Source organism: Chiloscyllium plagiosum, unplaced genomic scaffold (assembly GCF_037043375.1).
Source record: "Chiloscyllium plagiosum isolate Xiang-an unplaced genomic scaffold, Cpla_swu_hap1 HiC_scaffold_25, whole genome shotgun sequence".
Lineage (NCBI taxonomy): Eukaryota > Metazoa > Chordata > Chondrichthyes > Orectolobiformes > Hemiscylliidae > Chiloscyllium > Chiloscyllium plagiosum.
In genome coordinates, this window is record NW_028270163.1 from 48,573,449 (window position 1) to 48,595,710 (window position 22,262).

The 22,262-nt window shown below is 39.0% G+C and overlaps 1 protein-coding gene across 1 annotated transcript in view; it reads left to right on the forward strand.

Annotated features, from left to right (window-relative positions):
• The window catches only part of chmp6b (charged multivesicular body protein 6b), a 40,571-nt gene extending 27,265 nt beyond the window's left edge, over nt 1-13,306 (forward strand). Inside the window, exons 3-8 of the mRNA XM_043714964.2 lie at nt 768-855; nt 2,661-2,747; nt 3,297-3,362; nt 3,479-3,559; nt 5,602-5,665; nt 10,871-13,306. Coding sequence (XP_043570899.1) covers nt 768-855; nt 2,661-2,747; nt 3,297-3,362; nt 3,479-3,559; nt 5,602-5,665; nt 10,871-10,923 — 439 coding nt within the window. The 3' untranslated portion in view covers nt 10,924-13,306. The remainder of the gene's footprint in view (nt 1-767; nt 856-2,660; nt 2,748-3,296; nt 3,363-3,478; nt 3,560-5,601; nt 5,666-10,870) is intronic.
• The last annotated feature ends 8,956 nt before the right edge of the window (nt 13,307-22,262 follow it).

A 22,262-nucleotide genomic window follows, 5' to 3' on the forward strand; every position in this document is an offset into this window, starting at 1 on the left:
TGTACAGGCAAGAAAGTGAAGTTCAAGTCATATCAGATCAGCCATGATCTTTCTGAATGGTGGACGAACCTTCTGCTCATTTCTTATGTTCTTTATGTGAAATTTCACACAGTCTCTACAAGGATGATAGCAGTATTCTCCCTAAGGTGCTTTATCTAAAACTAATGAATTGCCACAGATGGAGTCTGACCACATCTGCTTCAGATAAAGGCTGCATGTTACTAATCTTTAAAACTATTGAACCCATACAAAAATAATTTAAGTGATTTTTGTATTTGGATCTCCTAATCTCTCCGTTCTTCTATAGTTTCTGTCTTTTTGCCATTTAGAAAATACTGCTGATCAGTTGTTTTTAAGTCACTGTGATGATCTTATACTTTTTCATGTTGAGGTCCATACTACTCTCAATCTATCCATGTCCCTTTGCAACTTTTGTTCGAATCTACACCATTTACTGTATTGTGCTACCTATTTCACGGTCATTTGCAAACTTCCATATGTGCCTCTCTATTTCTGCATTCATTTAACTGAATCAGAGACCAAAGCTTTGGATCCATACCCTGATGGATTCTCATTCGTGTTCATCAATAAGATAGATGTTGACATGAAGGAAGGATTTCTAAAGCACTATACTGGAAGGAAGGGACCGTGATAAATATTTGCTCACGTGCACCCATGAACATACGTAGAAGGTGAACTGGCACCAACTCAGCAAGGTTTTAAGATCTGAATGCCATTTTAAGATCTGAATGTCTTTTGTTCTTCAGTAAAGCCAAACTTCTGCTCAAGAAGAAACGATATCAGGAGCAACTTCTTGATAAAACTGAAGTTCAGATTGGCAACCTTGAGAAAATGGTAAGGAAAAGTCTTCTGCTTTGGGTAACAAATGTATCAGATTTGTGAACACACCCTATTTGAGTTTACTAGGAATGTAAGATTATCTTGCAGGCATATTCTCCTTATTTCTATGGAAATTCTGTCCCTTGCCGCCTCATTTTTCCAGCCCTCACTTCATTCTCCTTCTATTCTCTTGTTCTATTTCTTTCTTCATCACTTTCATACTTCTTTCTTTATTCTTGTGCTTAGTACATGCCTCTGTCATCTCTGTCCCCTGCTTTTATGTTTAAACTTGTTTTCTTCTCAACGTCTTCTTACTCCGATCAGTTCTCTTAGCTCTAATTCTTTAGACCTTAAGATTATATAAAACAAAAACAAAGCTAAGTAGTTAAAACTAAGTTATGTAGTACTAGGGTTTAAGGATGTGCAGATGAGCTTGTAAGGTATGCTGTGGTAGTGACCTCATGAGACAGAGACTCTCTTGCTGAAAGTTTCAAACTAGATAAGCTAATGTTAGGGATGTCTGCTGCAATATCTTCATTTATATAATGTAAATAAATACTGTTTGTTTGAAAAGGTATGGCCTGAGTTTGTCAGAACAGACAGACCACATTAAAATAAGTTGTATGCTGGACCCCTGTTTTAAAAAAGCAGTGGTTTAAAATCTACCCTAGAACGACAGGTTTGAGAATCTATAATTACTTTGTATAAGATGTTTGTGACTGGACTCAGTCCACAGGCAGTTCTTCTACAACGCAATGGTTGCGTTCTTGTGCTATATAAAAATCGCACAATAAAAGTAGCACTTAAAGTGTTGGCAATGCAGTGGCTCTACTTTAGAAACAACGGCCCCTATTCGTCAATTGCATTACAGCCAATTTGCATTGAAGAAACATGCGTTGTAGCAGAATGACCTATAATTCCTAGTCAGCACCAGTGTGAAATACAGAAATTACCTTAATTTGTCACACACTCAGAGTGGCTAGTTGTGAATAATATTACGTGCATAGGGGCCAGCATATCCTATGAATACCAACTTTAGGTGCTACAAAGAATAGAATGAAAGCTGACCCATTCTCAAGGTAGGGAAGCAACTGCTTGGATGTAAAATAAAATCTGCAGTGCAATCAAATAAACAGTTTACTTTGAAATTGATCTTCCTTCTTGACAGGATTTATTTTCGCTCCCACTCCCCCTGTGGCCACTCAGTCTTTATTTCCAGGTAAAAAAGAAGGTGGCTGTCTCCTGGTACAGCCCTCTCAGCTCCCAGTCTTGGTTCTGGCCTTTGTCCTGCTTGGACTGTGGCCTCAGCTGCTTCTTTGCTTACCTGGATCCTTTGACAATAGTACCTACGCTGATGATGGTGTTGCTGCACCCAGAACATGCTTATGCAAATGGCACGTGTACAAGCACTTCCTATTGCAGCCAGGTGACCACACTGGCACTGTCTGTGCAAACACAGAGACCATTTTGCATTGTGGGTAATCACGTCAGTTTTGGAGATGGTTTAAATCACTGGATTTTGGAAAAGGCAAGTTGTCACCAAGCAGTAGCATTCTTCTTCATCAACACACACAAATAGACAATGTTGCTTTTTGATATGTTGGTGAATGAGTTCAGTTAATGTGTTTCATAATGGCCAAGTGACCAAGAATGTTTCATAATTGTCTCCTTTGCAATGATAAAGCTGATACTTCCTGCTGACTAATTACTGCCTCTTCTGTCCATCTGTTAATGCAAGTCTTGCTTACTGTAACAAATAAAACCTGTCTGCCTTTTTGAAGTATGAAAATAATGCTGCTTATTTGTGTTTGAATTTAAAGGTTCAAGACATTGAATTTACTCAAATAGAAATGAAAGTTTTGGAAGGACTTAAGATTGGAAACAGCTGTCTTCAGAAAATGCACGAGGTATATCTGTGGAAAGTAGTGATGACTTCTGCATTGTGGAACTCTCTTGCACTTTCTTTGGTTTATTCTTGGGATGTGTACATCACCAGCAAGGCTAGCATTCATTGACTGTCCCTGACTGCTTTCTTAAACTGATACTACCCATGCATTGGAGGGAGATCCACAGATACATGAACAGCTTTATCTGTGGCAATTTGATTCAACTATGCAAACCCTGCTTAGAATAGCAATTCAGAGTCAACCATACTGCTGTGGATTTGGAGTTGAAAATGTGTTGCTGGAAAAGCGCAGCAGGTCAGGCAGCATCCAGGGAACAGGAGTGATAAGTAAGCCAAACTGGAAAACGATAACATTAGTGAACCAGATGGGTTTTTTCAACACTTGGATAGATTGCTAATGAGAAAAGCTATTTTGTTTCAGATTGATTTATCATTATAAAATTCTTCAGCTCAGTTCAGGCAAAGTTATTTTCCTGTTAATATACATGAGTTATAATGTTCAAGTTCTTAAAATAGTATGGTAGTATTGAAGAAACCTTTTTTCTTTTAGATTATGTCTATTGAAGAAGTAGAAAGAATAATGGATGAGACTCAAGAAGCTGTTGAATACCAGAGGGTGAGCAATATGATACACAGTTTGAATTCTACTAACGTCTATGAATGAAGGATCAAAACAAAATAATGAAAGGTTGGCAAATGTGTTGTTAAAACAATGGCTTTTTGTTATTTCAGCAAATTGATGACATTCTGGCTGGAGGAATATCTCAAGAAGATGAGGATGCCATTCTGGCTGAACTAGATGCTATAACTCAGGTGAGGATATGTATTCGTCTAGTTACTGAACAATTAAGATCACCTAATGTTTGCCATTGTCTGAATGCAACCACCTCTCCCACCTTGTTACTATCATCATCCAAGCATAAACTGAACTTCTGTCTTATCAGCGCCATTCCTAAAGTGTGTCACAATCATGCACACTTTGTTGTCTAAAACTATTGAATGGATTCTTAACCCTGACTAATCTGCTTCTCCAACCATTTGGGTAAACAAAAACTTGCTAATTTTGACTAATCTTGGTAAAATCTTCATTTTTAATAGTCAATTTCATTTTCAATCAGAATTTCAGTTCAACCTTATGAAGACATTTGCATGGACTTTGAGCTAAAAATAATCGGCAGCATGGTGGCTCAGTGGTTAGTGCTGCTGCCTCACAGCACCAGGGATCCGGGTTTGATGCAACCCTTGGGTGATCACCTGAGTGGAGTTTGCCCATTGTCCCCGTGTGTGCGTGGGTTTCCTCTGGGTGTCCTGGTTTCCTCCCACAGTTAAAGATGTGCAGGTTAGGTGAATTAGCCATAAGAAAATGCAGGGTTACAGGGATAGGGAGGAAGGATGGGTCTAGATGGGATGCTTTTTGGAGGGTTGATCTGGACTCGATGGGCCGAATGGCCTGCTTCCAAGCTGTAAGGATTCTATGATAATTAAGGTTCTCTGGACTTCTAATCATTATTGGGCAGCAACATCTAAAGACACCCCACATGTAGCTAAATACAGAAGTCTGGACCTTGTTACTTACTTTACCTTGCTGCAACTCTCCACAAGTTGTGCTGCAAAGAGTGATGTAAGTTCTGAGACACATATTGTAAAAATTTATTTTGAGTTTGGACTTTTTAATGTAAACTAGTGGCATATTGATTATCTGTGTGTCTAAATGTGTTGAATTATTAACTTATAAGTATTGTTGAGGCTGTTATGTCTTTATTTAAAAACAGTGTGATTTTGGAGTCTTTTGGAAATTGGTTTACATTGGAAGAGTTTGAGTGAAACAAGTAAACAGTGTGATGTATTAGCTTACACAAGATTCAGGAACTTCTTTGCACTTGGGGAAACACCACAACATTGAAAAATAGTTTTCTTTAGTTTCAGTTTAAGCAGTTCTGCAGGGGTCTTAGCTAAGGCTAGATGTGCAATACAGTTTCTGAGAAAGAAAGAAGATAGTACAGAAGTAGTAAAAACAGTTTACCTCAGAGTAAGGAGATAAATTTAGAAGTTCCAGACCAGAAGTGCTTGATTAAAATCTTGAAGGTGTTATGTGAAGCTGAGAAGGTTTAAGCTTAGGGATGTAACAAGTCAAGGAAGAGGCTGTCTAATTCTCACGATTAGAATTTGAAGCTACAGCTAAGTCAAACCCTATATTGGGTGGGGAATTGGCAAGTTGGTTGGAAATATTGAAATTCCTAGACCAATGAAGTCTAAAAATTCAGCTTATGTTTAGATTAGATAGATCCCCTACAGTGTGAAAACAGGCCATTTGGCTCAACAAGTCCACAACGACCCTCTGAAGAGTAACCCACCCAGATCCATTCCCCTACTTCACCCCTGACTAATGCACCTAACACTATGGGCAATTTATCATGGCCAATTCACCTAACCTGCACATCTTTGTGATTGTGGGAGGAAACCAGAGGAAACCCACGCAGATATGGGGAGAATGTGCAAACTCCACACAGACAGTCGCCAGAGGGTGGATTCGAACCTGGGTCCCTGGTGCTGTGAGACAGCAGTGCTAACCACTGAGCCACCATGCCACCCATTACTTGACCAGAGAGGGCCATGGTAGACTAGATGCCCAGTGACAGCAGGTTGCAAGAAATCTATGGTCATGGAAAATGAAGAGAGTCACACATGCTGATTCTTCGCTGCTGACCACAGTTATACATGTTCTCCCTTCAATTGTGAATTTATATTTTACAGCCTGGGTACATATTCTTCTTAAATCTTTTGCCGGAAATACAAATTTCTGATGTCTTCTTAGGAATCAGTTACTATTAAAATGATTTATTTTAATCTTTCAGGAAGACGTTGAACTACCAGAAGTTCCTGCAGAGCCACTGCCAAATATATCTGCAAAAGAAAAAGGTATGCATGAGATTTATCATTTACAAGCTGAATTCAGTTTTGTGGAAATTCTTTAAATTTAAAGAACTTGTTTACTTGATTCTAGATACTATATTTATTCTATGTAGTTTTCTTGAATGATGCAATTTTCACTTACTCTATTTAAAAAGTGAATGAACAGCAAATGGTATATCGTGTATACCTGCACATTTCTGATGTGCATGGTTAGTGGTTGAAACTCTGTCAGTAGTATGAGCTCCAGAAAGGACCGTCAGGATTTTTATTCTGATTAGATTTTGGCATGCATTTTGATAGAGACAAAGTGAAGGTGTAGCTTTATAATGGTTTGTATATAGTGTTTGATTATATGGGGGGCAATATCTTTTATTCTTTCAATTATTTTTTGTCTTAACATTGTATCAAAATTCTAGGGATTTATAATTTGTCAGAATAGTATGGCTAATGATGCTCCGTTATTGATGCATAAATGGTACAGCAACCTCCGGTGAGGGGCAAATGTGTATGATTAAGCACAATTGTTCGTGTTCCTGAGTTGCCCTGCTGTGGTGTTCAAATGCATTGAGTCATAAGCACAGCAGATTAAAAACTTAAGCTCAGAATCAAATCCAGTCCATTCCAGTCAAGTGATCTTTACCACTAGGATAATTCTTAATTATAGCTAATCATTCTCTGTGGCACAGAAAATGAACTTTTACAAGTGTGAAATCTTATTTCTTCAGATTCAAATTGTTGAAAATTCTAGTTTTCTCTTTCTTTGAATCACTATGTCTTTTATTCTCTTACTGTGTCTGATTCGACATTGGATTCATTCATTTAATTTACATTTGCTTCTCTCTTCTTGACCCATTAATCAACCGGATTGAAGAATTGTAAAGAGACATTTGCTGTGTTCTTTCAGGTCCTGGACTTGTCTAATTGTAACATAATAAATTCTCTTTCAGTGGATTGCCATTCCAATAATTTTAAATTATGGGGAGGCGATTGAAGCACTATTATTGTCATTGGACTAGTAATCCATTCACCCAACTAGTGTACTGGGAGGCACTAGTGGAGACAATGTCCTCTCTCCACATTAAGCAAAGCCTGCATTGTGCTATGTGGTTCTATAACCATGCTAAATGGAACAGACATTGAATAGGCCTAGCAACTCAACATTGAGCATCCGTGACGTGCTGTGGGCCATCAGCAGCAGTAGCAGAATCACGCTACAACACAATTTGCAACCTCCTGGGCCAGCATATTTCAACTGTGCCATTATAATCAAGCCAGGAGATCAACCCTGGTTCAGTAAAGGCTCAGGAGGGCTGCAGGAAGCAGCAAATATCCAGTCCTACCTGTGATGAATCGTAGCAGCAGTGTGTATCTTTGAGAATATGCACAGCTGAAATTATCCAAGGCTCCTTAGACAGCACATTACAAAGTTATGACCACTAACATTCGGATGAATAAGGGCAATGGATACTTGGCATAGCACTGTCTGCAAGTTCCATTCCAAGCCACTCTGAATTCTAACTTGGAAAAATATCTCTGCTCCTTCATTGTCACTGAGTTCCAGTAGGTGGGACACTTTTTCTAATAGCATTTTCTAGTAGATTGTGGATTTACTTACATTAAATTAACTGTAGTAGTTCATGAAGTAACTCACCACCACTTTCTCAAGGGTATGTAGGGGTCGACAGTAAATACTGGCTGAGCCACTGAAGCCTACATCCCATGAAAGAAAAAAACATGACGACCAAGTCAATTACCTTGCCGTACCAAATAATGGCCCAATATTAGCTGAGGTGTCACTCACTGTAATTTGTAAAAATTCATTCATGGGATTTTGCCCATGAGAAGGTGGTGGTCTGCTTCATGAATTATTGATATAGGTTCACCCACAGTGCTATTAGGGAAGGAGTTCCACAGGACCACAGAGTTATACAGTATGGAAACAGACCCTTCGGTCAACTTGTCCATGCCAGCAACATTTCCGAAACTAAATTAATCCCATGTGACCCATATCCCTCAACGTTTCCTCTTCATGTACCTATCCAAATGTATTTTAAATGTTGTTACTGTACCTGCATCTCCCACTTCCTCTGACAGTTCATTCCATATATAGAGTCATAGAGATGTACAGCATGGAAACAGACCCTTCGGTCCAACCTGTCCACGCCGACCAGATATCCCATCCCAATGTGGTCCCACCTGCCAACACTCAGCCCATATCCCTCCAAACCCTTCCTATTCATATACCCATCCAAATGCCTCTTAAATGTTGCAATTGTACCAGCCTCCACCACATCCTCTGGCAGCTCATTCCGTACACGTACCACCCTCTCAGTGAAAATGTTGCCCCTTAGGTCTTTTTTATACCTTTCCCCTCTCACCCTAAACCTGTGCCCTCCAGTTCTGGTCTCCCCGACCCTAGGGAAAAGACTTTGCCTATTTACCCTATCCATGCCCCTCATAATTTAGTAAACCTCTATAAGGTCACCCCTCGGCCTCCGACGCTCCAGGGAAAACAGCCCCAGCCTGTTCAGCCTCTCGCTATAGCTCACATCCTCCAACCCTTGCAACATCCTTGTAATGAACAGGTTGCCCCTCGGGTCCATTTTAAATCTTTCTCTTCTTACCTTAAAAATACACCTCCCAGTTTTGAATTCCCCACCCTTGGGAAAAGACCTTTGCTGTTCATCTTATTTATGCCCCTTCTGATTTTAAAAATCTCTATAATGTCACTCCTCAATGTCCTACACTCTGGTGAAAAACGTCCCAGCCCATCCTTACAATTCAAGCCTTTCAGTAATATCCTTTCCATAGCAGGGCAACCAGAACTGTACACATGCTCCAAAAGTGGGCTCACCAATGTCCTGTACAACCTCAACATGATGTTCCAACTGCTATACTCAGTGGTCTGAGCAGCGATGGCAAGCATGCTAAACACCTTCTTCATTACCTATCTCTGATGCAGCTTTCAAAGAACTATGTACCTGAACCCCTAGGTCTTTCTGTTCAACAACACTACCCATCATTGGACATACCATTAACTGTATAAGTCCCAAACTTGTTTGTTTTACCAAAATGCAATACCTTTCATTTATTCAAATTAAACCCCATCTGCCATTCCTCACTGGCCCAATTGATCAAGACCCCTTTGGGATCTTTGTTAATAGTGAAGAAGGTTACCAATACCACCAATTTTAGTGTCATCTGCAAACTTACAAACCATGTCTGCTAAATTCTCATCCAAATCTTTTATGTAAATGACAAACAAAAGTGGGCCCAGCACTGATCCCTGCAGAACATTGCTGGTCACGGGCCTCCAGTCTTAGTAGAACCCCTCCACCACCAGCCTCTAGCTCCTACCATCAAGCCAATTTTGTATCCAGTTGGCAAGCTTTCCCTGAATCCCATGTGATCTAACTTTACAAATTAGTCTGCCATGCGGAACCTTGTTAGAAGCTTTAGTAAAGTCCATATTGACAAAGTCTATCGCTTTTGGGTGAGCTGTGACCTTTTGTTGGATAGCTGTACTTTCTTGATGCCAGTGTAAATTGTCCCACTGTTTGAATCAAGGGAAGGCATGATGGCTCAGTGGTTAACGTTGCTGCCTTACAGCACCAGTGACTTGGGTTCAATTTCATCCTTGGCTAACTGTTTGTATGGAGTTTGCAGATTCTTCCCTTGTCTCCATTTTCTCCGGGTGCTCCGTATCCTCCCACATCCAAAGGGGTGTGCAGGTTAGGTGCATTGACCATGCTAAATTGCCCATAGTATCCAGGGATGTGTAAGCCAGGTGGAATAGCCATTGGAAATGCTGGAATAGCATCGGAGGTGTAGGTCTGGGTGGGATGGTCTTCAGAGGGTCAGGGTGGGCTCGATGGCCCACTTCCACACTGTAGGGATTCTTTGATTCTAGTAAGTGACTTTAGTAAGTGGTTTGGATTTGAGTTTTCAAGGATGATGTTTACATAAATCTTTTATTGTAGATTTGGGAGTTGAAGCCCACCTGTCTCCTATCCACAATTTGTGTGAGACCTATTACTGTTTACTCATTTTTGATTGGATTTAAAAGAAGCAAATAATATTTTTATAAGCCACTTAAGTAACAATCTGCAAAATGTTAGTAAATGGAATATTTCCATCTACTGTGTCTGTCAATAAAGGCCCAAAATGGTTTGAAATGACAGACAGTTGACACGAAAAATAAGAGATAAAAAATCTGGTTCGCTTGAGATGTTAAAGGTTCTGCATATATCTAATAAATTAGATGCTAAACAATGCCAAGAGGGTTTTGTTTGGGGCAGCATGGTAGCTCAGTGGTTAGCACTGCTGCCTCACAGCGCCGGGGACCTGGATTCGATTCCTGCCTCAGGCGACTGTCTGTGTGGAGTTTGCACATTCTCCTCGTGTCTGCGTGGGTTTCCTCTGGGTGCTCCAGTTTCCTCCCACAATCCAAAGATGTGCTGTTCAGGTGAATTGGCCATGCTAAATTGCCCATAGTGTTAGGTGCATTAGTCAGGGGTAAATTTAGTTCTGGATTAGTGGTGCTGGAAGAGCACAGCAATTCAGGCAGCATCCAAGGAGCAAATATAGGGTGGCTTACGCTTCGTAGGGTTAATGTGGATTTGTTGGGCCAAAGGGCCTATTTCCATACTGTAGTGAATCTAATCTAATCTAAAAAAATTTAGATCTAGACAAGTTTTGTCTCTTGTTTAAATTCAAATTATTTTGAGATGGAACACATGACTTTAGATTGTGTTCAAGGCTGTGTTTAAATTTGTTCTTTGTTTTTAAACAAGTGCTAATCAAGTCTTGTTTTTTGGACATCTGTTACCAAATAAGTAGACTTCATTGAATGTTTAAAAGCTTTCTCCAGTTAGATTCCACTTTACAAATAAGTGGTGGCGCAACAAGCTGCAAGTGATCCTCTTCCAAGCAATATTTTGAATGCTAGGAGTTAATTAACAGAATAGGCGTGTTGAGTATAGGAAATGATACACTAATGCAGTTAAAAGATGTCTGTGGGTTTGAAACATGGCAAATTGGGACACAGTGGAGGGAGGCATTCCATAGTTCTGAACTAGGAGCAGTTGATGCTGACACTGGATTCCAACATTCAGGTACAGTTTAGTTTGTATCTCATGTAGATTTTAAAAGTTATATTCTTTCAAGAAAATTCAGTTGGGGAATTAACTTTTCTTTTTTTTTCTTTAACAGGAAAAGAGCCAGTTAAAAACACACCAAAACAAGAGATGGTGGCAGCGTCGTAACTGAAATTTGGATTTTCGGTGACACTAACATAAATGATTTATCTTCTGTATGTTTTCAAGAGTTGATCATGATTCACCACCCTTTTTGAGGGTTGAGAAATTCAAACATGTACTTCAGGAGGATCTTTACTCTTTCCGGGCATTGTTTCCTTTGTAAAAATGAAATTTCAGTCTTGACTTTTTTAAAATGTATTTTTCACTTTTTAAAAAGTCAAAAAATGTGCAAGTGCTATAGAATTCTAAAGCTGATATTCCTTTGAAACTCATTCACAATCAAGCTAATTTACAAAATTTCAGTTGCTATTTAGTTCGAAATTTAAAATGGTTTCCAGATAAACTTGTACTGACCTAGTAATACTGTCATGTATTAATGTGGTAAGTTACGTTTCTATCTGTAAACCATTAACTTTTTATCTTTGAATCTTTTGTTAAGAAGCTACGCAGGATTAAAGGAAATGCAATTCATAATGGAATGAAGTGTCCAGAATGCAAAACAATTCCGAGAGAAGTAACAAATTTGGCACTGGTGGGATAATTATTGTAAATGTATTCTGTTCTTTTAATAAATTCTCTGACATGAAACATTAAAAATGAATTGTATTTAAAAAGGAGTATGCTGAAGAATTTTAATTTATCGGGAAAAGAGCAGTACTCTGAAATGTTATTATATCTGTAATCTCTGTGGAAGAGCTCAAAGAACTTTTCATAAGGCTGCATTGGAATTCTCTGTGCAATGCTCTGACTGGGCATCATTGCTAAACTTATAAATGGATAGAATTGAAATATCAGTGTCAAAAATGGGACTTCGGAAGTTTATCACATTTTCACTATAGTTATCAAATTTATTTAAAATAAGTTTGGAACTACAGTGTAATTCCATTGAGTACTTGTAAAACTCTTGCTTTGTGATTGTGAATTTGAAATGGAAGCCTTGGACTTTGTATTTAAAGACTGAAGATGATTTTCGAGCTGCTAATCAAACTTACATTGTTCTGTTTTTAATCATGTTATAATTGTATTCCATTGCAGCTTGGTTCCTTAGCCACTAAACAGAATATTTTTGCACCACAAGGTTAATATGTTATGTTTCTTGATTTGCACTTGCATTGCTTTTCATTCGGTCATATTATTCTAGGAACAATTTGTTTGTGATGAAGAACTGTTCAAAATGAACTGTTCAGTTAAAAACAATCTCCAGAAGCAATGTGAAACTGAGTCATCTTGAGCGTACACATGGTTTTCTCCTAAAATCTCAGTGTGCACAACCATAGTTTATCCTGAATCAATTAATAGTTTTACATACTGCCTGATGGTGAGAGATGTATGAGGGAATGTGCTGAATAGAGGTCAAGCATTTCGTCACGGAAGAGAGCATGAGGGCAAAATCAGCACAATTCCTGTCAAAGATAACTCAAGACTTGCATTGAGCAAGGACTTGGATGTAGTTTGTGTTTCTGGCACATGCAGGGAGCGGGAATACGTTTTTCCTAACAACTCAGTGACTCAAGTATGGTCATGTAAGAATAACTTGTATATTTATTTTCATCGGTTGTAATAAGTACATATTTTTTAAAAGGGGTATGCTTGCTTTCATAGCAAAAATAAAAATTGATATCAACTGTCAAATCTGAAATTCCTACCTGTAAGCACATAACTTTAATTGACATTTATGCACGTATCAGTATACTTTTACTTGGATACATGTATGTAAAAGTCTTTTGAGTTCCCCTTATATATTTTACAGAACAAAATCAAAATTTCTATCAAGAATAATTCTATGTCTATGGAAATTGCCTTATAATCTTGGTATTTTGGTACCATGCTTTAAAACCTACACACCCTTTTGATCTCTGTAATAAATTTCTACAAACTGTATTTGTTAGAACATAGAATAAAAATAACCACACTTTGACTTTCTTTGCAATAGGATATGTTTTCAGTAAATAGAAGTGGGATTTTTTGGGTTGGGAAATGTTGCTTTAAACTTTCAGTAGATTTCAAACATCTGGTTTGGAGCATATTTATTGTGCATGTAAGATGTTCCAAGCAACACATTAGTGTTATCATTAATCATTGGAGAAGGACAATGTAGAAGTCAGTGAACTGAAGAAAATTGAATAACAGAAAGCGAACATACTTTAAATTATTAAAGTTATAATGTAAGTCTTTGTCCTTCCAAAAAAAATGTTAAATGCATTGTGACTAACTATGACTAAGATCTCTGACAATGTGTGTGTGTGTGTATATGTGGGATGTATGTTTAGAGAATGGTTCAAAGATTATAGGGTTGATAATGTAATCTGTCCTTGAGTCTCCTTTTAAATGAAACTTGATCACCATGATGACTCAGGTTACAATTGATTAAAAAGACATTTAGCCAATGACATTGCAACCCCTCTGCTACTGCAACTCTTCCTTTATGGTACCCTGCATTTGAACTGTGCACATGTTTTTTGCCTTCAGTAAGTGACAATTGGCTAAACTCAAGAAACTTTTTTTTCCAGGCTTTGAAGTCATTTTTCAGTGTTCCATTTCAGCTTGATTTGTTTCAAATCATTTTGTTGGTTCACAGCTTTTGTTGCCTGTATTTGTTTTTTTGTTTTTTCTAAAACAATATCTTAACCGGAAAGACTACTTGCTTAAAGTAGTAATTGCTTTATTTGCCAGTTACATGGAGTCCATTTTCTCAATGGGCTGACATTTTTGGATTGTTGTAAATCATGGTTTCTGCATTAGTCTTGATGGTCAGTTATTTAATGCCAATATTTCCTGTCAGTCTTATCAGTGTAGCTCAGAAAGTAAAACTGATGTAACCAAGCTAACACAGACATTGGCTTTCAGAGATAAGCTCTAGTCCAGTGGAATAATAGTCTGATCTATTTCCCTTTTGTATGGCTACTCTATTTGAAACATTTAATCGTACCAAGGCAGCAGAGTGAAATAAGTCAAATGCATGATCTAAAAATACAGAAATCACGTATATCATTTACACTGACCTTCTTTATACCAACCATTTCAGCAAATGAATATTTGGACTGCAGTCAGGAAAGATATAATTTATCAGATTGACAAGGGTTGACTTTTGTTTCAGCAGGTTTAGTAAACAGTTGCAGGAAAACATTGCTAAAGGCTTCGAGGATATCACTGGAATCTTAATTCTGCTTCATAACAGATTAGTAGCCATACAGAGGCAGTGTTTATTCTACTTGCCAAGCACCTCCTATGCCTGCACATAATACAAAAGAGGCAGGGCTGGAGTGCTTATGCAGCCATAAAAGATACATAGCCCATATCAAGTGCAATGCAGGACCCTCCTGCACTGAGTTGCAAGCCACCTCAAGCCTGTTATATTGCAACAGTCGAGCAATGGATCCTCCTGCTACTCAAATAGCACCAGATTACAGTGAAGACTTCAATTAAACTCTAGCATCAAGTCAGTAGAAATAAGTACTGTTGGTTATCAAATGGAGAGAGAGTGAAGCTGAGGCAGATCAGCTTGTAACTGCATTGAATGGGATAGCATGATGTTAAGGGACATATGGTCTACTGTTCTTAGTCATTAAATTAGGGTGACATTATCCTTGTTCATGCAGGCATTTGTTTGCAGTGTTGCTTTCAGAAAGTTACATTAATGGAAACTTTGTGAATTGTAATATGGGAAAGGAATTTCAGAAAGTAAGCATTTACCTGCATGGCACACATGCTGTTTATCAAGAATTTTTCTTGCTTCCTTATAGATTTGGTCAGAACTTTTTCAATATCCATAATTCTGAACCCTATATCTTAGAAATTGAAATTGTTGTGGCTTGACATTTTGCTGATGTTTGGATGTGATGAATTGGATAAAAATTCTTGTAGCAATGAAAAGAAAACTTGACTATTTATTAATGCCATAAGAAATAGGAACAGGAGTAGGCCATTTGGCCCATAGAATCATGATTAATCTGGCATTGTTAATGGCCGCTTTCCTGCCCTTTCCCCTTAATCCTTGAATCCCCAACTGATCAAGAATTCCATCTCAGCCTCTGGGACTGTGTCCCAGAGCTCTCTGTGGCAAGGAGTTTCAAAGACACACAGCCCTCAGAGAAGGAAGTCCTCCTCATTTCAGTCTTAAATTGTAACCCCTTTATTCTGAGACTACGCTGTCTTGTCCAAGACACACTCAAGGAGAGGAAATGTCCTCTTAGCACTTAGCCTGTCAAGCTCCTTAAGAATCCTATATGTTTCAATGAGATCACCTCTCATTCTTCTAAATATCAGCTAATAGACTCCCAACCTGTTTAGCCTTTGCTAATTAGACAATCCCTCCATACTAATTAATCTTTTCTGAACTGATTCAATGAATAAGGGGACAAGACTGGTCTCAGTATTCCAGATGTGGTCTCACCAACACCTTGTACAGTTGTAGTAAGAATTCTCTTTTTATACTCCAAACTCTTGAAATAAGGATCAATGTTCCATTAGTCTGTATTACCCGATTAGCAAATGATGGAATTTATAAGCAGAAATAGCACTGAATAGCCCTAAAGTTTAGCCTCTAAAATCACAACATCCAATAGAGAGTACTTTTGAATGTCCTTCTGGATCAGTGGTGCTGGAAGAGCACAGCAATTCAGGCAGCATCCGACGAGCAGCAAAATCGACGTTTCGGGCAAAAGCCCTTCATCAGGAATAAAGGCAGTGAGCCTGAAGCGTGGAGAGATAAGCTAGAGGAGGGTGGGGGTGGGGAGAAAGTAGCATAGAGTTTTTGAATGAGCAACCTATGGGGTTCTAAGTGGGGAAAAAAAGAATAATGTTTGTTTCATATAAAATGGCAGAAGTGCTGTAACAGCAAAACAAACACCAAAACTGATCCATAATTAAGAATTTTGTATAGGCTACCTGATTAATTATTTGCCTCTTTGTAAATCTACTTTTTATCTCATTACCAGTAGCTAATGGCATTGCTTTTGTTTTCCAGTCTGTCCTGATGTTATATAACACACTTCTAGGCCCACCATAACCTCGTGTCTTGAACCCGAGAATTGTGGCACAGAGCGAGGGAACACTACCACTGTGCCACAAAAACTTGTTTGAATAGGTTGTTGCCTCTAGTATTGGCAATCATTAAGGCAATGGCATTAGTGCAAAATAGGATTTCTCCTGGGCTGTACTGTCCTTGCAGCCTTATTTGCATTTAGCCTTCCAAAAATGATCCTGTCCTCTTGCTTACCGAGTTTATAAATTCTTCTGCGTTTCCTATCTTTGCAAGCATTTCTCATGTAACTCACTGCTCTTGTATTTTGAATAAATTATCATTCAATATCTACCCTATAATCTAATTTCTTCTGCAACGTACGCCTCTAGGACTTTTTATTGTTTCTTTTTGATTCATATACAGTATTGAGCTTTTTAGTTCTTTCACTACTTTGTTGTGTTACTACTCACTAGGATGAAGCAATGTAAGTTGAGCCTCTCTTTCTAGAGTCATACCAAATGTTCAATTGTGTCCTACAAAGGTATGCACACAGTACTACAATTTACTTGACTTTCGTGCCAAGTTAGTATTATAAGAAATTAAACTAAAGCTACAAGTAAGTAGATATTAACCAATAATACATATCACTCCCAACTAAAACTCTAATCTCTTTATAAGCTCCCTCTTTACATGTAGACACACACATACATGAATAGGTAAAATAGAATATTACCAGAAATAGAGAAAAGCTGGAAAATTATTTTGGTGGTTTTTGTTTCCCAATTCTGATTTTGAGATGATCCATTCTTGACTAGCCAGGCTGTTGATCTTCAGTTGTCTTACACTGAAAGTTTCCATTGGTTTGTAAGAAGTACAGTGTGATTGATTCACATAGAAGATGTCTCTGAGTTCTCAATTCAAATGTCATTGCTTTCTGCAACTGCTGCAGGAAAGGTTACTGACTTCTTTGAAGTTTACACAGTTATTTTAGTGCACAGAACAATCTGCTTCTGCTGGGGAAATCAATAGCACACCCTCCTCTATCTTTCTCTGCATGTTTGTGTTTTTGTAACTTAGGCTTCTCCTTGTGCATGGTGTATGCTACTCCTTCAAAATGTTCCAATAAATTGGTTAAACATGATTTCCTTTTCACAGAACCATACAGATGCTTGTGTCCAGCTATAACCTAATGATCAATTCTAACTTCTCCATGACAGTTATCAAGCTAACTGGCCTATAGTTTCCTGCTTTCTGCTTCTATTCCCTCTGTCTTGAGCAGAAGAGTTACATTTGCTATTTTCAAGTCTGATAGAACATTTCCAGAATCTAATGAATTTTGGAAAATGTACATCAACATCTACCTCAATATCCCCTTATTTTTAGACTAGGCTAAAATTTATCCAGAGTGGGGACTTGTTGGCCCACAGTTCTGTCAGTTCACTGTACTGCTTCCCTGATGCTGGTAATTTTATCAAGTTACTCTTTCTTTCACTTGATTTACAGCTTTTCATGTCTTTTTTTTACTATTTACTATTAACTTACCATTTTCTTGCCATAGAAAACAGATACTCATTTTTAAACTTCTTCCCTTTTTAAGATACCTGTTTTTACATTCCTAGCTATTTTCCTCTTGTACTCTTAATTTCATCATTTTCATTAACCTTTTACTCATTCTCTGCTGTTATTTACATTCTGACCAGTATCTAACATACCACTCACCTTTGCACAATCATATGTTTTTTCTTTGAGTTTGTTGCTTACTTTACCTTCTTGAGATAAGCATGGGTGGTCCTTGCAATTTTTCTTTATGATAGAAATATACTGATTGAGTAATTTGAAAGATCCCTTAAATGACTTGCGTTGCTTCTCTATTGATCTATTTCTTACCTTGTTAACTTCAGCTATCCTTCATGTCCACATAATTTCCCTTTTATTTGACTTTAAAAGAAACTGGATTAACATTCAAACACCTAGTTGCTGCTACCTTGAGGTGCATTTACCATGAGGTCATTAATAAATTCTGTTACATTACACAATATCAAGTCTGATATCACCGGTTCTCTGGTTGGGTCGGGGAACAGCAACACAACCTGTCCAACGTTCCATGAACATCTTATCCATGCTATTATTGCCAATCTGATTTTTCCAGTTTATACGTGGATCACATGATTATTGCTGACCTTTGATCACAAGCACCCAGTATTTCTCCTTGTATACGTCATACTGCAAGGGAGCTGTAGTCCACTCCCAGACATGAATTATTTCCCCTCCGTTTCTTCATCTCCAGCTAAACTGCTTCCACATCCTGTTCTCCTGCAGTAAGGTCCTTTCCAATTATTGCCTGATGCCATCCTTGGTTGATTCAAGAAGTGTACGAAGAGGCAGGAGGCATTGGGCCATACTGCAGTCACTATAGCACTTAACTGGAGAACGCTGGGAGGAAATGACACTTTGAAGGAATGTAGTCCATGGCAAACAATAGAAATGCAGTTGTTCCTGGTACCAGCGCAGTATTCCTCTAAATTACAGAGCAGGTACAGAACATGCTTGAAGTGGGTGCAGAGTGAGGCAGGAGAGTATGGATCACTTATCAAGGTGAGCTGTCAGGGACGCAAGCACAAATGATACTTCATTATCAGTACACATTCATATATGTTAAATACGTTCATTTACACAGCTCCTTATTACACAAAGGTAGCGAACATGTGTGGGTAAAAACACGTATCTCACCACTTTGGGTTTCATATTTTACTGTATGATAGATCTCTGCAACAGATGAGCCTTTAACCTATGTCTCCTTGTGCGGAGGCAGGGACAGTTATGGTTTTACAATGGATTTTTAAAATCAGCTATCATGGAATCAAAAAGGGGAATCACTGCGTTTTAATCTACGCATACTAATGAACCGGTCAGAGTTTTTTTTTCAAATCGGATGACACTCGAGCAGTGGCATATGTCTCCTCCGTAAACATGTGCGCTTAACATATTGTTACTCATGACTCAGCCTCTTGTAAAATAATGTAAATTAGCTAGTGGGTGGTTGCAAGGGGGTAGCAATGTTTCATACTCTTCCCACGTTGTAACATTTTTTTTCACTCGGCTGCCTGAGTCAGCGATAGCACTTTAAACACCTCGCACACTTTAAACATGTCAGAAGATCTGGACCGTGGCACCCTCTAGAGCCACCGTGACGCTGGCAGTTTTCCTGCTGGCAGTTCCTGTTACTACTCATTTTGAAGTACCGACGTCAAACTAAGTACTACCTGTGAAATCTGACCTTTTTTTAAAAAATGAACAAGTGTAACCTTCCCCTGTGTACCTAATTTAATGTATGCATATGTATTTAAACGGTTTGCTGTCTGACTCAGATTTTTTTTGTGCTGCTGTTGAATATCACTGCCGAGTTTTACCTTGACGTCTCTGCAATAATTTGAATGTCACCACCTCCTCGGTGCAAATTGGGCTCTGACTGCAGTCGCTCGAATCCAATATTACTGATGCGGTCAGCACTTTTTGGTGACTATGGCTGACCTTTTTAATTTAAAGTAAGAACGAAATACTGCAGAATTCCAGTTCCAAAGAGGAGAAATTGGATTCGAAACGTCGGCTGTGCTTCTCTATCCATGGATGCTGCCAGAACTGTTCAATTGTAATTTAAAAGTGTGAATTTGTTATCTCTCTTTTTAGAGATGTATAAAGCCCAAGCTTCTTTTTTGGCCATTAGTTCTTTTCAAGCCGGAGGAAACTGCCATCGGTTTCAGGAACCCTCCTACATTTTTAATTTTCTCTGTAACTGCCGCAGTAGGCTTCCCCATATTTCCCTCGCCCCCCCCACACACACATTTCCAGATTAAGAAGATGGGTAACTTGCTGCCAGGCAAGACTTGAGGCATTTATCTCAGGTGGTGGCTCAAAACAGCCGGATTCGGGTCGGCCGCCCGTCACACGCTGCCTGATAATGTTAAAAATCACACAACACCAGGTTATAGTCCAACAGGTTTAATTGGAAGCACACTAGCTTTCGGAGCGACGCTCCTTCATCAGGTGAACTTTATACGCCCCAGTCCAACACCGGCATCTCCAAATCATGCCTGATAATCAGTTCAATTGCAATCCATACTCTCCTGAACCGACGTATAGGTTAGGCCATTGTGTTCCTCTAGCTCGTCTAGTCATACCGTTAGTTCGCAGCTGAGGTGTTTGTGAACTCCACATGACCCTCTCGTCTCGGTATCCCTGACTCTGAGGCAGCATTTGGCTGATGTGACCCTTGTACTGTTTTGACAGCTGCAAAGAAACCCAGGCTCTTTATTAGCTCCTGCACACAATGTAGATAGTTGGTAAAAGAGAGAGCGATGGGGGTAAAGGAAAAGAGATGGGTGGGTGGACATATGGACAAGAAATTGTGGAGTGAAGGAGGGGGAGATGAGGCAGGCTCAGATTCACTCTCCCCCACTCCTATTGCTGAACAGCTCCCCATATTTTCGCCTCAAAGTCATATGAAGTCCGGGGTATTAAAATTGGGCCTCACCGGAAGCACTGCTTTAATACCATCATGGCCCAACAAAAATCTGATTAAACGTATTTTGGTATTTTTCAACAAATCTAGTCGCAACTTGTTTGTGGGGATAAAATTCTTCAAATGTTGTAGAGATAGGGGGATAGGATTGGTAGTTTAATGTTCCGAGATATCAATGTTTTAGACAAGACGGAAGAGAATACACCAGAGGTGTAGGAGTTGCATTACCGGTTAGGGAACATATCATAGCTGTGCTGAGGATTTTGCAGCGAGGGATAATAATGGGTAGAGCTCAGGAATAGGAAGGAAAGATGCAATCGCAATGCATATATGCATGATTGTATTATAAACATCCAATTTGCTAGCGGGAGGTAGAAAAAAAAGAGATATGTCGTCAGATTCTGGAAGGATGTGAAAATAACTGTTGTTGTGGGTGATTTTAACTTCCTTCATATTGACTTGGACCCCCTTAGTGCTGGGGGTTTGGATGGGGAGCAATTTGTTAGGTATGTCCAGGAAAGTTTTTGAAACAGTATTTGGATAATCCAATGAGGGAGGGGGCCATACTGGACTTGATTTTGGGAAATGAGCCTGGCCAGTGATCAAAGTTTCAGGGGAGGAGCATTTTGGGAATAGTGACTGTAATTCTGTAAGTTTTTGGATACCTATAGATCAGGGCAAGCGTGAACCTTAGATGAAAGTATTTAACTGGGGGAAGGCCAACTAGAACTGAATCAGGCAAGAATTGGGGAATCTGGATTAGGAGCAGCTATTTGAGGGTAAACCCACATCTGACATGTGGTAGTCCAGTTAGAGAGCAGTTGATTAGAGTGCAAGACAGACATGTACCTGTGAAAATGAAGAACAGGAATTGCAGGATTCAGGAACCTTGGTTAACTGAGGAAATTATAAGCTTGGTCAAAAAAGGAAGCATATCTAAATTTTAAGCAACTAAGAACAAAGTCCTTGAAGGGTATAGCGAAAGTAGGAAGGTACTCAAACCAGAAGATAGGAGAGTTAACAGGAGTCATGAAATATTCTTGGCCAGCAGAGTTAAGAAGAATTCTGAGGCATTCTATATATGCATTAGGAGCAAGAGGGTAGCTAGAGAACGAGTAGGCTTATTTAAGGATAAAGGAGGGAAGTTATGTATGGAGCCAGAGGAAATAGATGAGATCCTTAATGAGTACTTTATATCAGTATTCACCAAAGAGAGTGATATGAGGATGTTGAGGTTAGGGCAAGATGTATGAATACTCTCGGCAGGTCAACAAAATGAAAGAGGAAGTGTTGGGTGTCTTGAAATGCTTTAAGGTAGACTCATCCCCTGGGCCAGATGGAATCTATCCCAGGATACTGTGGGAGACAAGGGGGGAACTGTCTGGGGCCTTAACAGAAGTCTTTGCATCCTCTTTGGCCTTAGGTGAGGTTCCAAAGGACTGGAGAAGCCAAAATTGTTCCTTTGTTTAAGAAGGGAAACAGACAATCCAGGTAATTACAGGCCAGTGAGTCCAATGTCAGTGGTCAGGAAGCTGTTGGAGAAGATGCAATTTACATTGATGATTTAGAGTTGGGGTGCAAAGTATGCCGTCCAGATGAATATAAAACTGGCTTGGTCATAGAAGACAGAGAGTAACGGTAGAAGCATGCTTTTCAAAATGATCAGAAAGTAGTGATATTCCACAGGGGTCAGTGCTGGGTATATTTGTTAGGTGAGATATATATATATATATATATATATATCTGGAGGAAAATGTAGGTGATCTGATTAGTAGGTTTGCACATGACACCAAAATTGGCGGAATTGCAGATAGTGAGGACGATTATCAAAGGATACAGGAGGATATAGATTGCAGGTTTGGG